Source organism: Prinia subflava, chromosome 29, assembly GCF_021018805.1.
Source record: "Prinia subflava isolate CZ2003 ecotype Zambia chromosome 29, Cam_Psub_1.2, whole genome shotgun sequence".
In the NCBI taxonomy this organism is placed as follows: domain Eukaryota; kingdom Metazoa; phylum Chordata; class Aves; order Passeriformes; family Cisticolidae; genus Prinia; species Prinia subflava.
Window position 1 is genome coordinate 159587 of NC_086275.1, and position 14430 is coordinate 174016.

The 14430-nt window shown below is 50.7% G+C and overlaps 1 protein-coding gene across 1 annotated transcript in view; it reads right to left on the minus strand.

Moving 5' to 3' along the window:
- DPYSL2 (dihydropyrimidinase like 2) overlaps nt 1-4896 on the minus strand; it is a 55134-nt gene extending 50238 nt beyond the window's left edge. Inside the window, exon 1 of the mRNA XM_063419990.1 lies at nt 4531-4896. Coding sequence (XP_063276060.1) covers nt 4531-4881 — 351 coding nt within the window. The 5' untranslated portion in view covers nt 4882-4896. The remainder of the gene's footprint in view (nt 1-4530) is intronic.
- Between the last annotated feature and the right edge of the window lie 9534 nt (nt 4897-14430).

Below are 14430 nucleotides of genomic sequence, written 5' to 3' on the forward strand. Positions count from 1 at the left end.
TTACAACATCATCCCAGGAGATACACCCAGGTTTGATGTGCCACAGGACAGATGGGTGACACAGGGAGTCAGACACGGCCCTGCAGGTAAAAAACCTCAGGCAGACCCCAAATGACTGCTCAGCACCTGCCAAAACCAGATGGGGCCTGGTAAACGATGTCCAGGGTGGTGGCACAAGGGTGGCACAGCCAACTGCCACTCCCACGTGCCACTAATCGCATCTACCCTGGAGATAAAACCTCTTAACCTGAGGTTTAACCAAGCTGAGCAGCCAGATCCAAGTCCAAGGGTTTAAATTTTGCCACCAAATCTTTAACCCAAAAACCACATCGGCCCCATATCAAAACCCTTTGCTCATTCCTGCATGGAAGCGTGGCTTGAGTAAATTCTGCACTCCACAAGACACCCAGTGGAGCAGCAGCTGTGCAGAATGATGGCTTTAAAAAGTTAAAAGGACTTTGGCATTTTTGCTTCTCACTGTTAGGGTGTTTTTTTCCCCACAAACCATCCTGACCCATTGGAAGAGCACACAACTCATCCTCCCTTCTGATTATTTTGCAAGCAATGATTGTAGAAACAAAGCTAGAAAAATTGCAAGCATTGTAACCAGTTAAACTCAGGACTGCATTTCCAGCTGTCTGGAACAGGTCCTTTGTTTTAGACAACAGTCCCATTAATGTTCCAGAGTCTGTGATTATTTGAGCTCTCAACAACATCCTGTTATTCATTATTTCTCTCCAGGAATGAACAACCATGATCCTGGGAGCTTTGAGGTTTTAGGAAGAAGTCCAGTCATGTCACAAGCTTCATGACAGTGTTTGGCAAGTGAGTCGTCTCCTATCAATTTTAAAATAAAAAAACATTTTCCTACTGTCTGTTTGCTCCTTGTTGTTATTTGTTACGATAGGCTTGGTTGGTTCAGAGCAGCAGTTTACACACAGTGCTCTGCGCTTCCCAAAGGGCCAGGAAATGTTTGAAGGGAGGCAAAAAAGGAATGTAAAGGTGCACAGGGGAAACACCTGAACCACTGGAGTAACAACAAGATGGCAAATGAAGGAGGGATCCAGGATCCCAGGCCTTGTGCTGGTGTTGGAGGGTGTGAGAAGCAACTCAGGCTCCCTCAGATTAAAGCCCTTGTGGTCTCTCTTGCAATTAAACCTTGCTTTTCTCTGTAGATGTTCCCTAAAGTACAGTCTCTGTCCCAAAAATGGCAGCAGGTGAGAAAGACAGAAGGAACAGCAATTACAGAGATGGGAAATCTGAGAAATGCACCAGGAGAAACGACCCAGCTCAAGCAAGCAATGGCCAAAGGTTTCAAACCCCAGATGAGAGCCCCTCTCCCAAAACTGGTCATGAAAGGAAAAGGAGAATATTGCCTGGAATGCCATTCCAGCAGAGCCTGCTGTGGGACCTGGAGCCTTCTGCACTGACCACAGAGCAGAGCTGGTAGAAAACGGAGCTGGGAAAGGGTTTGGGGACCAGGAGGGGCTGAGGGAGCTGGGAAGGGGCTGGAGAATTCCTGAGGGAGCTGGGAAGGGGCTGGAGAATTCCTGAGGGAGCTGGGAAGGGGCTGAGCCTGGAGCAAAGGAGGCTCAGGGGGACCCTGTGGCCCTGCACAGTCCCTGACAGGAGGGGACAGCCAGGGGGATTTGGGATCTGCTCCAGGAACAGGGACAGGAGGAGAGGGAACGGCCTCAGGCTGGGCCAGGGGAGGCTCAGGGGGGACAGCAGCAGGAATTTCTCCATGGAAAGGGGGCTCAGGGATTGGAACTGCCCAGGGAGGTTTGGATCCCCATCCCTGGAGGTGTCGAGGGAACTCCTGGAGGTGGCACTCAGTGACAAGGTGGGCATCTGGCACAGGTCACACCTGAGGGTCTCAGAGGGCTTTTCCCACCTGGATCATCCTGAGGGTAAATCCCACAGCAGGAAATGACCTTGCAGGGGCACAGCAGCTCCTGAGAGCCCCAGGAGCTCTTGCCTCGTTTAAGGAATCCCATGGGTGAGGATGACGTTCTGGGCACATCCCAGTGTGGGGGTCGGGGCCCAGACACTGAACCAGCACCTCCAGAGACAGGAACAGCCCAGACAGGGCAGATGAGAAAGTTCAGAGGGGAAGAAGAAGCAGAGCCAGCTCTCCAAGGCCTGGCAGCTGCCAGCAGCAGAGCTTGGCTCAGGGCTGAGCTGCAGACCTGTTGAATTGGCCACCAGAGACAGAGCTGCAAAAACACTGCTGGAGCTGAGGCTGAGCCTTGCTGGTGCCTCCAGAGATGATCTGGACCCTGAATTATGAGGCAGCACAGCCCAGGGGCAACACGTGAGAGATGGCTACAGAATGTCCCAGGCACGACAGACACAGAGAGATTTGATTGCCCTTATCTTGCCCCACAGAACATTATATTGCAATTTAATGTGGAATAATTACATCCCCTTTTTTATCCTCTTGACAGCTGAGACCTGAGAGAAAAAAATATAAAAAATAGCTTGTCCACGTTGCTTTGTTAGCTATTTCCAAGGGGATTAAGGCAAGATCTTTCTGTAAGTGACAGAAAGGATGACTGAGTTTTAAACCCATAAAGCCAATTTTACTTGCTGAGGGTTTAACCATTGATTCAAGCCATGGGTGCAGCCAGCTGGAAAACCAAAGCTAAAACATTCCTGCAATAAATTCCCAATCCACAGCATGACATTTATCCCAAGAGACTCAGTGCTTACCACCCCTCACAACACCATCCATTGGCATCACTGTTAGGTGAAGCTAACGAGAAACAAATGTTTTGTACTTCAAATGTTTTGTACCATCCCATTATTTCATCCCCTCGGTTAACATTTAGAAAATAATCATAAAAATAGAACCAAAAAATGCACTTTTAAAAATATTATATTAATACTCTCAGTGGATTCTGAGTTTGCACAATGTTGTATTTGATTTTTTATTATGCTGGTACCATTTAACCAGAAAATAATTGATCTTTTCAGAGTTAATGTATATCCTGCTTGTACTTAAGTCCCACAGGACATCAAATTGTCCAAAATTAGCTCTTAAAATGTCATGAATTGCAGAACCCTTGAGTCCCCAAGATGAAAAAGCCCTTTGATCTTGAATTGCACCTTGATTTGTCCAACAAGACTAATTAATCATGGAAAGTTACTCCATTAGTAGACACCCCAGCACGATCAGAGCAAACCTCAGGCATCTGTAGTGGCAAATGTTTTGTTTGGGTTTGGGAAGGCAGGTTTGGAGCAGCGTGGAGTACATCCTCCTCCTCCTCCTCCTCCTCCTCCTCCTCACTGGGGCTGGTGCGTGGGAATTCTGAAAATCTGTGCCTGCCTTTGTGAGCCCTTGCTGTGGCTCACGAGTGGAAACGTGGCTGGATGGAGCCCTTAGGTGACTGCAGGTGTAGGGAGGATGAGCCTCGAGTTTGTATTTTAGAACTGCTACACTTCATTAATTTATATTTTTATAGTACCTCCAGTTATACTTCACGTCCCTCAAAGCAGGAGAACGTGGTGAACGAGCCCAAATTGTGAATTCCAGGCAGATTTCTGCCCGGCGTACACAGAATATCAGAATTAAAAAGCAGGAGGGACATCCCAGGAAGAGCTTCCAGAAGAAAGGGCTGCTCCACACCCACCAGGAGACTGCTCAGAGAAACTCCTGCACTGTGCCAGGAGTTCAGCAGTGCTCCATTCATTCATTCATTCCTGCTCTTCCAGCCTCTGCCAGCATTGTCAGAGGTGTGCACCGAGCATTTCCTGCCTCACAGCTCAGTAAAGCTGCTTTAAATCGATCTGGTGAGGAACAGAGATGGGCATGGTCAGGCAGATCCCTGGGTTCAGTGGGTTTTGCCTCTGGAAGAGCGTGGGCTTTATTACACCCTGACAAATCCAGAAAACCAGAAGTATCTGCAGCAGTCCTAAATCCTGGGAGGAGTTCTGGCTTGCTGCGAGGATGCCACATTCCTGTGAAAGTCCCAGATCTTCCCGAGTCAAAAAATCCCCACTGTGGCCAGCAGCCCTGCCGAAAAATTGAACTGCAGCTCCCAGGGGTGACTCCGGCAGGGGTGCAGGGGTAGGAGCCCCCCTGGAAGGAGCCTGCAGGGCTTTGATCGCGGTAGGTGGAGGCTCAGTGCTGCTCCTTCGCTCACAATCGCGTTTCTGTTCCGTGAGCTGCATTCCCTGCCTGGGTGGGGCATTTCCCTACCTTCGTGCTGGGGGAATCACCAAAGAAACAAAAAAAGTCGCTGTTTCTCCCCGGGCGGGAGGGCAGGGCGGGGGGTTTGGGGGTGTGGGGGTTTGGGGGGGTTCTTCTTTCTTCTTGTGCCCCCCTCCCTCACACCTGCGGGGAGCACTCGGACAGCTCTGCCGGAGCTGCTGCTGCCCGGGGATGCCACAGGGATGCGGGGGACACAAACCCGAGGGGCTGCAGGCGGAGAGGACCCGTCCCCTCTGCAGCCTATCGCGTGCTCGGGTTCACCCCCCGCTATATACACACATATATATATAAATATATCTGTCTATATAAGCACCCACCTTGTCATTCAGGTTCTGCAGCGCCTCCTTCCCCGTGGCACTCCTGATCTCCACCTTTCTCCCGAATTCAACAGATGGTTCCCTTCCCTTCCCGCTCTGCTTGGAGTAGACGGACGGAGCATCCGGGCCCAGGTGGGCCACGTCCTTCTGCTTGGCCACCACTTTGTTACACCCGCGGCCCACCGAGAGCGAGTCGAAGTCGATGGTCTTGTTCTCCAGGGAGCCTTCCACCGGGCAGAACATGCCGCAGAATTTCTGCCGGGGCTTGGGACTGCCCGAGCCCAGGTTTTTGAAGAAGGCTGGCACTTCTTCCTCCTCTCCCTGCCGCCCGTTCTGCTTCCTCTCGGCCATGGCTGGGGCGGGCTCCCTGCTCGGGGGGGAGAACAACAGCGGTGAGCGGGAGGATGCTGCACGCACACACTCACACACACACACGGAGAGAGGAGGTGGGGGGAGAAAAAAGGGAAAGCGATGGGAAAGGGACGGATCTGGGTCCTAGAGATCCGGCAACATCAGCTGCAAAGGGCTGTGCCCCGCGGGTCCCCTGCCCCCATCGGCACCAGCCAGCCTGTGGCTCGCTGCCTCTCTCTGATGCAGCGCAAAGTTGAGGCGAGGATGGGGCAGATCCTGCTGCAATAAAGGGAGGAGGCTTCAAGTTCCCGGCATCCAGATGGGGAGGGAGGGAAAAGGAGAGAGAGAGACAGAGAGGAGAAAAAAAAAATTAAAAAAAAAATTAAAAAAAAAAAAAAGCTCACTCTGCAGCAGAAACTGAGGACTGCTCCGGAAGTGATGCGAGTGGTGAACTGGCAAATGGACTCGATCAGGTTGGAGCAGCAGCCCCCATCACACCCACCCTCTCCCCCTCCCCTTCCCCGGCGTGCGGAGCTCGCTGTTCCAGCAGCCCGGTGGGCTCCGGGCACCTCCTCCCGGCCGCCCGCTCCCCCGGGCAGGGCAGAAAGGGGCGCTGCCCCTGCCCCTGCCTGCCTCCCCCAGCCCTGCCCCTGCCTCCGCAGCCTGGGGAGGTGGAGGGCTCCGGGAATGCCATTGTTCCCGGCTCTCCCGCAGGGCTGGAGCGCGGCTGGGGCAGGGGGGCTGCGGGAGCGCAGCGCTGACTCAGCGGCCGGGGGCTCCGGGCGCCGCGGAGACAGCCAGAAATCCTTCCCTGATCAATGGGAAAAGGGCTGGTGGATGGCACTGGAGAGAGACAGACGGGTGGGAGAGGGATGTGGGAACAGGGGGAGAGAGGCAAAACGAGCTGGAGACCGGGACTTACCTCCAGGAGCCGAAATTCGTGACCTTGCGAGCCAATTAAGCCTCTGCAGTGCCAGGAGACCCCGGTCCCTCCCTGCGGGAGATCGGGAGAGGCAGCCAAAGGCTGAGGGCAGCTTCGGAGAGGAGGAGACAGAACAGCCCCGCGTGGTCCTGCCCGGGGTGACAGTGACCCTGCGGCGGGGCCGAGGGGACCTGGGGGACGGGGGGGCGGGGGGGAGATGGGGGAGATGGGGAGATGGGAGGAGGTAGGGGAGATAGGGGAGATGGGGACAGGAGGGAGATAGGGGCAGGGGGGAGATGGGGGCAAAGAGGAGAGGGGCAAAGGGGAGATGGGGGCGAGGAGAGGTGGGGGCAGAGAGGAGATGGGGGCAAAGGGGAAATGGGGGATGGAGAGCAGGTGGGGTCAGAGCGAGGCTGGGGAGCAGAGCGGAGATGGAGGGAGAGAAGAGGTGCGGAGCAGAGATGGGGAAGAGGAGAGATGGGGGCAAGGGAGAGGGGAAGATGGGGAAGAGAGAGGGTGGGGGCAAGGGAGAGGGGGTGAGGTCACTGGAGAGACGAGGCCCCGGCTGGTCCCGGCCCGGCCACCGGCGCTGTCCCTTCAGCACCACCCGCGCCCGGCTCGGGGCGGCTCCGAGCCCGCCCGGCTCTCCCTGCCCGTGTCCGGAGCATCCTCTGGGACTCACTCCCCGCGGGTTGCACCTCAACGAGCCCCTCCAGGGCCGGCAGGAGGGCTGGGGTCATTCCCGAGGGGCTGAGTCCACCCCACCCTGGGAGCCTGGGACACTCTGGGGACCCGGAGCAGAGCCAGGCTGGTCACACAGGTGAGGACTCACACCTATTGTGGCTGTCTCCATCTGATAATACATTTTTTCATGTGATTTAGGGCCCTCGGGATGATCTATATGCAATATTTGTGCTGGCCGAGCCCAGTGGCCAGGCTACTTACTGCCATGCATTATTCATTGGTTGGCATCTTTGCACATGCATACATTAATTGTTAATTGAGAGGCATCTGTGTCCGAATGGCTACCGTACACCTTTGCAAGATTCAAAAAACAAACAAACAAACAAACAAACAAACAAAAAACCAAACAAAACCCAAAAACCCACTAAAAGTAATAAATGTATTGAAAATTAATAATCCCAGATCCATCTCTGCCTGCAAGCCACACCCAAATCAAGGCATTTGTAACCAAAAGGTGGAAAACCACCAAAGCCAAGGTCACAACTGAGCAAAGCCCGGTAATAAATGCACAGTGATAAAAGACTCCAGACTAAAAGGGAAAAAAAAAAATAATAAAAGCCAGCAGCTTGGCCCTGAAGGATGAGGATGATGTGCTCTGGCAACTAATGAAGGAGGGAGGAATCCAAAGCCGGGGGCTCTCCAGGGAAACAGCCCCAGCTCCTTCCCCTCCTGGGATCCTCCCCGAGGAGCAGGGAGGGTTTCAGCCACGCTGATCCCAGGTGCGGGGCTGGGGGCTGCAGCCCTGCAGATGGGCTCTCAGGTACACAGCAGCGCTGTTTTATTCAGGGTTTATAAATATTAATTGCCACATTGAGGCAGCAGAGGGAGGAAAGCCCTGGAGTGGTGGTGTGGACACGTTCTGCAGTTTGCTGAGCTGAGGGCAGCGGCTCTCAGGGACAGCCTGGGGTGCAGCTGGTTCATCCCTGGGAGATGCTCAGATGGCCACGGGCTCCGTGGAGGGGTGGGAAGGATCTGCCAGGAAAATTGTGCAGGGATATTTTTGGGCCTTAGAGATTTTCGCCTGCTGGTAGCTGATAACTCATTTCCCAAGGCAAAAGTTTCTTAGGAAAGCTTCTTCCCAAGACAATCTTGGCAGAACAACCATCCTTTCCCAAAACAATCTTTCTCCAGCTGGTGTTTGCCTTTCTGGTTCTCTGAGAAAAAACATTTTGGCCATTTCTCTAATTTAACCAATGGCAGTGGAGACGTGTCAGTCCTGTTCACCCATCGTGTTAAGTTTGTATTGGAACACCTTATAAAATAAAAAAAATTCAAGATTTTTTAATGTCTTTTGCCTTCTGAAATACTTGGAGTCTCTCATCTTTTGTTCGTGTCCTACAGGGATCCAGGCAGGAACAGTGCAAAGTGTCCCTGCCCATGGCAGGGGGTGGGGTTGGGTGGGATTTAAGGTCCCTTCCCACCCAAACTGTCCTGGGATTCTCTGATTCCACTGATCATGAAGGAAATGTCTCATGGTGCTTTATTCCATTTCATTTTCACCCTTCCAAGGCTGAACAATCAAACTTGATTTGGATTAGAAACAAGGCAATATAAGCTCCATGTTGCTTTATTTGCATTCCATCCTTAGGTGAGATAATTTCTGCAAATCCAGAATTTTCTTCATTATTTAACAATTAAGAAACCAGTCAGAATTTGCAGCAGTATATTCTGCCATTAAATTGCCATTATTAAACTAAACGACAGCAACTACTTCCAAATCTGCTCTTCCTATTGCAACTAATTAATTATTAATGCTTCCAGAAGGTGCAAGATTCATCAAGCAAGGCAGGATCCCAGTGAAATTTGGGTATTTTTGCAGAAGCAGAGCTCCACGGGGTCAATTCTGCAGTGAAAATGGGCAAAGAAAGCCTGGCACAGGCCACTGTGCCAATTTAAGGGATGGCTTTGGGATTTCCAGCCTGGATCTCTGCAGGGGATGATCTGCAAGGTCCCTTCCCACCCAAACCACTCTGATTCTCAAAGAGAAGCTGAACAAAGCTTGAATTTTAATCAACAACATTTTAGGGGAGCTCAGGGCAAGGATCTGCTCAGGCTGTGCTGAGCTCTGCAACCAGCACTGCTCACAGAATTGTGCAGCCCTTAAAGCATCAACTTGTTGCATGTGCCACTGCAATAATCTTAATTTCCCTGCCTGGCCAGAGGCTTGGAAAGCCTCCTTCCCTCTCTCTGGGTGTTGCTGCTCCCCACATCCCACCCTGGCATTTGAATTTTCCAAGGCACAGGCTCAGGATCAAGAGGTGACAGTGAATAACTGCAGTTTCCAGAATATTCCTTGAGTATTAAGAGTCCAACCGAATCCTAAAATGCTTCATTGGGTTGGAAATTGTTCTGGCAGAGCACAAAAACTGAAAGACCAAGCTGTCCACGGAGAAATCATTAACCAACTTCCCTTTGGGATATGATAATTGCTGGAGTGGCTGACAGATTTTCTTGGCGGTGAGCACTCAAAGACCAGACACATTATTTCAGGAACATTAAAGACCAGCAGAAAGTCTTTTGATAAATGAATACACTCCATTCAAATGCTGAGACAAAGATCATTATTTTTTTTCTTCTCTGGTCCTTTTTATTTCTATTTCTCCTATGCCTCACTTTTCCTCCGTGGTTTTTTCCTCAGTGACCTCAGCTAACATAAAGTAGCCCCAGCAAATTCCTGCCACTCAGATTTTGTTGCCAGTGGGTTTTAGGCCATGCAAACAATTTTAGTCCGTGCAAACAGCCTGCCCACAGCCAGTAGTGCAAATATTGAGTTAATTACCAGAGGATTTTCCAAAGGCCCAAATGGAAATGAGTTCCCAGTGACTTCCAAGGGAGTGGAGACCCTCATTGCTGTCAAAATCTCTCCTCACCAACCCAGGCACCAGCCTGCCCTAAAATCAGATTTTTCTCAGCTATTCCCAGGATGATCATGGACAGCAGCAACAGGAATCTCTCTGAAGTGTTCAGCATTTCAGACAGAATTTCCAAACTTGTTGATTTCCTTGAGATCCAGAAGTGTGCTGTGACACTTGGAAGCCCCACCACAGCTGAATTACAGCTGCTGGCTGAGATGTGCCTCTTCCAGACAGTGTCATTAAGAGAACTCACCCATCTAACCACAAAAAGCATTAAATATTAACATTTCCTCTCTGAGAATGTGGCAGCTCCTGGCTCACCACCACTGACATTGGTGTGGAGCTGGGACTGGGCAGGAAACAGCCGTGGATTTGGGGACTGGAAATTATCCAAAATTTTACCAGCAAAAGGACCCAGAATGCATAATGGGAACCTTTACTATGGGAACACAGATTAAAATCTGCCTTTCCAAGGCAGGGAGCTCTCAAAAAGCAAAGAGGGATGAGTGAATATCAGTTCTTGTGCTGTCACTGGGATCTCCTGACTGCTCCCCACCTCCCCAGATAAGAATTTCCCATTGCAGAAGTGCCAGAGCTGTGATCCGTGGGGCTTCTCACACTCTCCAAGTGCAATGTTAATAAATAATCGTGTCAAAAATAACAGCAAGGGTCACAAAGCACAGCTTGGCCTGTGAGTGCTGCACCAGCTTGACTCTGTGTGCTGCAGCTCCCTGGGTTCCTCTGAGACGGGGTACAACAGCACTGAAAATAAAAATCAGCTGTAAATTCAACATGAGGAGGAGCCCAGGCTCATGAGAAACAATTTCTTCTGGCATTAACACACTGCAAGAGCATTGGGGTGAAGCCCAGCTTCACCTTTCCCTTCAGCCCCTCTGGAATTTCTCTCTGCTGTCCCTGCCCTTCCCCAGCAATCCTTACAGCACCTCCCATTCAGCAAAACTGCCTCTCCTTTTATTGGGATGTGGTGTCTGGGAGAGCCGGTGCTAACCAGAAAGACACGTTGGTGTCGCTGAATTTTAATTTAAAACTGCGAAGAGGCTTCAAGCTTCAGTTTCCAGCAGTGGCGTTCCCTGGGCTGTCCCTGCACTGCTCGGGTTCCTCGTTTTGCTGGCACAGCCTGCAGACCCCAGCAGCAGAGCCCAGGCCCCTCTGCAGAGCCTCCATCCCAGCACCGGCGCGCGGCCCCGAAAACCATTTGTCATTTCTGAAAATCTCATCTCATTACATTTTAAACAGCCCCACAGACAAAGGCGGCGTTCTTGGCCTCACTGTACACAAGGGAAATGAGGCATAGAAATTTAAATTCACCTCCAGCCACAGCGGCAGCCTGGGACAGAGCAAGACACGGGGCCAGGCTCTTGTTGTGTGCAGCCAGCCCTGTCTGGGGATCCTCCTCCACCACCGCTCTGCCCTCAGCTTCCAGCCCCTATTTCCAGGCATCAGGGGTAAGAAAAGGGACTGAACCGACAGCCCTGAAGCCTCAGATCTCTTTGTGCTGCTCTGCGCAAAGTCTGGGGCGTTGCTGTGGCTGCTGCCATGAGCCAGCATCCTCACGATGCACTTATTAAATAAATCTAATCTGATTAAAGTGCATTACAAGCTTTTATTTCATAAATCTGTTTGCCTCACAGACCACCCAGAGAGTTAACTCCTGCATTTCCTCTCCATAACCTTTTGGGAAGGGACTCCTGACAAAACAGACATCCCTGTGACTCCCTTGCTGCCGAGTTGGAGCACTTGGAATGGGCCACAGGGAGGATGGGAGCACCCAGGATGCTGCTTCAGCATCCCATAAACTTGGTACCAGTGTCTCAAAAAGAGTACGAGTTGCATTCCCTTCAGTAAGTGCTTTATACATGGAGATATTTGTTTAAAATCACCCCAAACCCCCTGTTGGAGTGAAAACACAGGGTATCACTAACTCATGGAGGGGAGCAGCACCAGGAGAATTTCTGGTACAGAATTTCTGGTGCAGAATTTCTGGTGCAGAATTTCTCTTACATTCCGTGCAAAGCAGCCTTTCCTGACCTGGTGTGCTGGGATTTCATTTTAAAGGTCTGAAGTCAACACTAAACAATTTGTTAAATAAAACTGAGTGAATCAAAACCTGAAGTTTCAGGTTTCCATCTGCTAGGGAACATCTCTGGAGGCCAAGCAGGTTGAGTTGGACTTTTGTAGGATCAAAGGAAATGTTTGCAGAGAAAGTTCTGACTTCAAAATTAAGAGCTGCAGTTGAAGAATCACTTAATTACCTGCAAAGATAATTTGAATAAATATTTTATCAATATTTTGATATCTTGAGTAAATGGATACATCGATCTTTTAATTCATGAATTCTTTAATGATTAGAAAATTAGATATAGGGATTAAAGACAAAATTACATAAAGACAAAATTAATTACTTAAGATGTCTACTGCATTAGGCACTAATTAATCAGCATCTCAAAAATCAGGTTTAAGAAATAATAATGTTAAGGCAAACAGTTATTTAGTAATAAGAACATGTACACAGCTCAGCACCAACAGAATTACCTGAAACACCATCAACATCAGAAAATCCATGGAAGTCCAGTCAATCTGGTGGAGCAGGATTTTAAATCACATCATTTTCAGTGTATCTCTCTCATTCAACTCAATGCAGGACACGTTCCCTGAGCCCAAAATACATCCCCACTCTCTGACTTTAATGAAGAGCAGCAGAAACTGAGTTAGGGCAAATCTTGAAGAGTGTTTCACCAGCAGCCGAGGGGAATAAATGACCACGTGTGATAGGAAAGGTGCTCTGGCTGAGGATAAGCTGCAGGGTGCTGCGAGGAACCAGGCACCCCTGTCTCTGGGAATAATTAAGTTGGGAAGTTGGTCCAAATGGACAGAAGTGCTAAATTCTCCCTCTTTGTGTGCCCATGAAGATCCAGAGCTCCCAATTCCCCTCTTTGTGTGTCCATGAAGATCCAGAACTCCCCAGTTCCCCTCTTTGTGTGCCCATGAAGATCCAGAGCTCCCAATTTCCCCCTTTTTGTGTGCTCATGAAGGTCCAAGTGGACAGAACTCCCCAGTTTCCCCTCTTCGTGTGTCCATGAAGATCCAGAGCTCCCCAATTCCCCTCTTTGTGTGCCCATGAAGATCCAGAGCTCCCCAATTCCCCTCTTTGTGTCCCCATGAAGATCCAGAGCTCCCAATTCCCATTCTTTGTGTGCCACACGGTTCATTGTGGCAGAGACAAAGGAAGGAAGCTCAGGCTGACAAAGGAGCCCCCGGCTAAAACGCGCCGGGCACTCGGGAGTTAAAAAAGGCAAGCGAGCAGTGGGGATGTTCGGAACAGCGGGGCATCAGCTGGAGCCGCACGGAGCCGCTCCCACCGCCATTCATAACAAAATCAGGAGGCAGAAAGTTACTATAGCAATGGCAGCAGAATGCGGCTCTCGGGGATGGAGAGCGCCCGCAGACACCGCGGCTCTGCATCCCTGTCCCGCCAGCTCCGCACACCCTCATCCCTCCCCTGCGAGGGATTCTCACCGGAGATCACTGGATTTTAGCTTGAAACGAGGCTCAGATGAAGACAAAGCACAACAAACCACGCTCTCACTCTCCAGGTGCTGAAGAGGCCAGAAAGTCACCCCTGGTTGCACAAGAAAAGGATTGGGCTCTATTTATTTATATGACAAAAAGCACTGGGCAGTAAAACCATCTGTGGGCACAGGGCCCTCCCCTAATGCCTTTTTGCAGGCAGTTTGTCTGTGTCCAGCTGGTTTATGGTTTATAGTTCATAATTCAGCTGTGGATTTCTCCATTTCCAGCAGGTGAAAGCCGTGCTGGTGGCGGGGTGTGATCCCTGTGGCCAGGGTGTGACCAGGGACCCTCAGGTGCCCAGGACCAGCTCCAAACCTGGCCATGAGGCTCCTGAATGTGGCACAAAGTGTGGGTTTGACACAACTTCAGCAGCCCCTGGATGGGGCTGGTGTGGAATGAATTCAGAGCTGCTGGTTCAGCTCCAGGGCTCACCACTCCCACAAGGGCTGGGGCAGAACTGAGCCCAGGTCCCAGCAGGTCCCGTTGTCCCCACACAGAACCCTGGGGAATCTGATCCAGAAGGGCTGGCTGGGACACAGAGCAGCCCCCTGCAGCTCTCAGAAGCCCCAAAGCTGAGCTCTAGTTCAGATTCATCCATCCAAGATCCTCTCCCTGCTCCACAGATCGTTCCCTAAAATCACAACGTCTGTGCTGACCAGGGGAGGTGCTGAAGGGATATTCAGCAAAAAGAAAGACGTGATCAGCCAAAGAGCATCACGGTGTGAATGTAAATTAAAGCAGCCACAATACCTGTTCACCCCCGGGGCTTTTAACAGATGATGGGAACACAAAAATGGCTTAAACCACTCCTTGTGTCTCCGTCCTGTTTATCCCCATGTCCAATCGAGCGATTAAAATCAGCCCCAGAGGAATTTTCCCATTCAGGGAAGGCTCTGGGCTACGTTTCCACCCCTCTATTAATAAACAGTTGCTGTCTGAGTTCTGCCACAGATTCTCAGTGTAAAAACAGAGCAGGCTGGGCCACTTTTGCAAAAAAAAACCCTTGCAATCTCTATTTTCATTTCTGGATTAGCAGAACCAGCCTCTTCCACCCCTTGTGAGGGCCCAGCAGCAAAGACCATCCATCCCCACCTGATCCAACTTCCCCACAGCACCGCTGACACCCTGCCTGATGATCTGGTCTGCCTCAGGTATTTCACCTTGTGTTCCCCAAATTTCAGTGCTGACCATTCTGCTCACCAGACGAGGGGGGCTGCTGCAAGCACTGATTTCAAAAGAGGCCACGTTGCCTTGGTTACCCACTGCCAAGCCTCTCCTGAAATCTGCCTTGGATTTCTCCTGTTTTCCTTGTTACTGAGGAATCTCCTCTCTCAGACAGCTGGGCTTAAAGAAATCAATTAAAGAAATTTAAAAAAAAACCAAAACCAGACTGAGGGAAATGCCCTTGGGTGTGCATCCCTTGTGAAGTGTTGTACA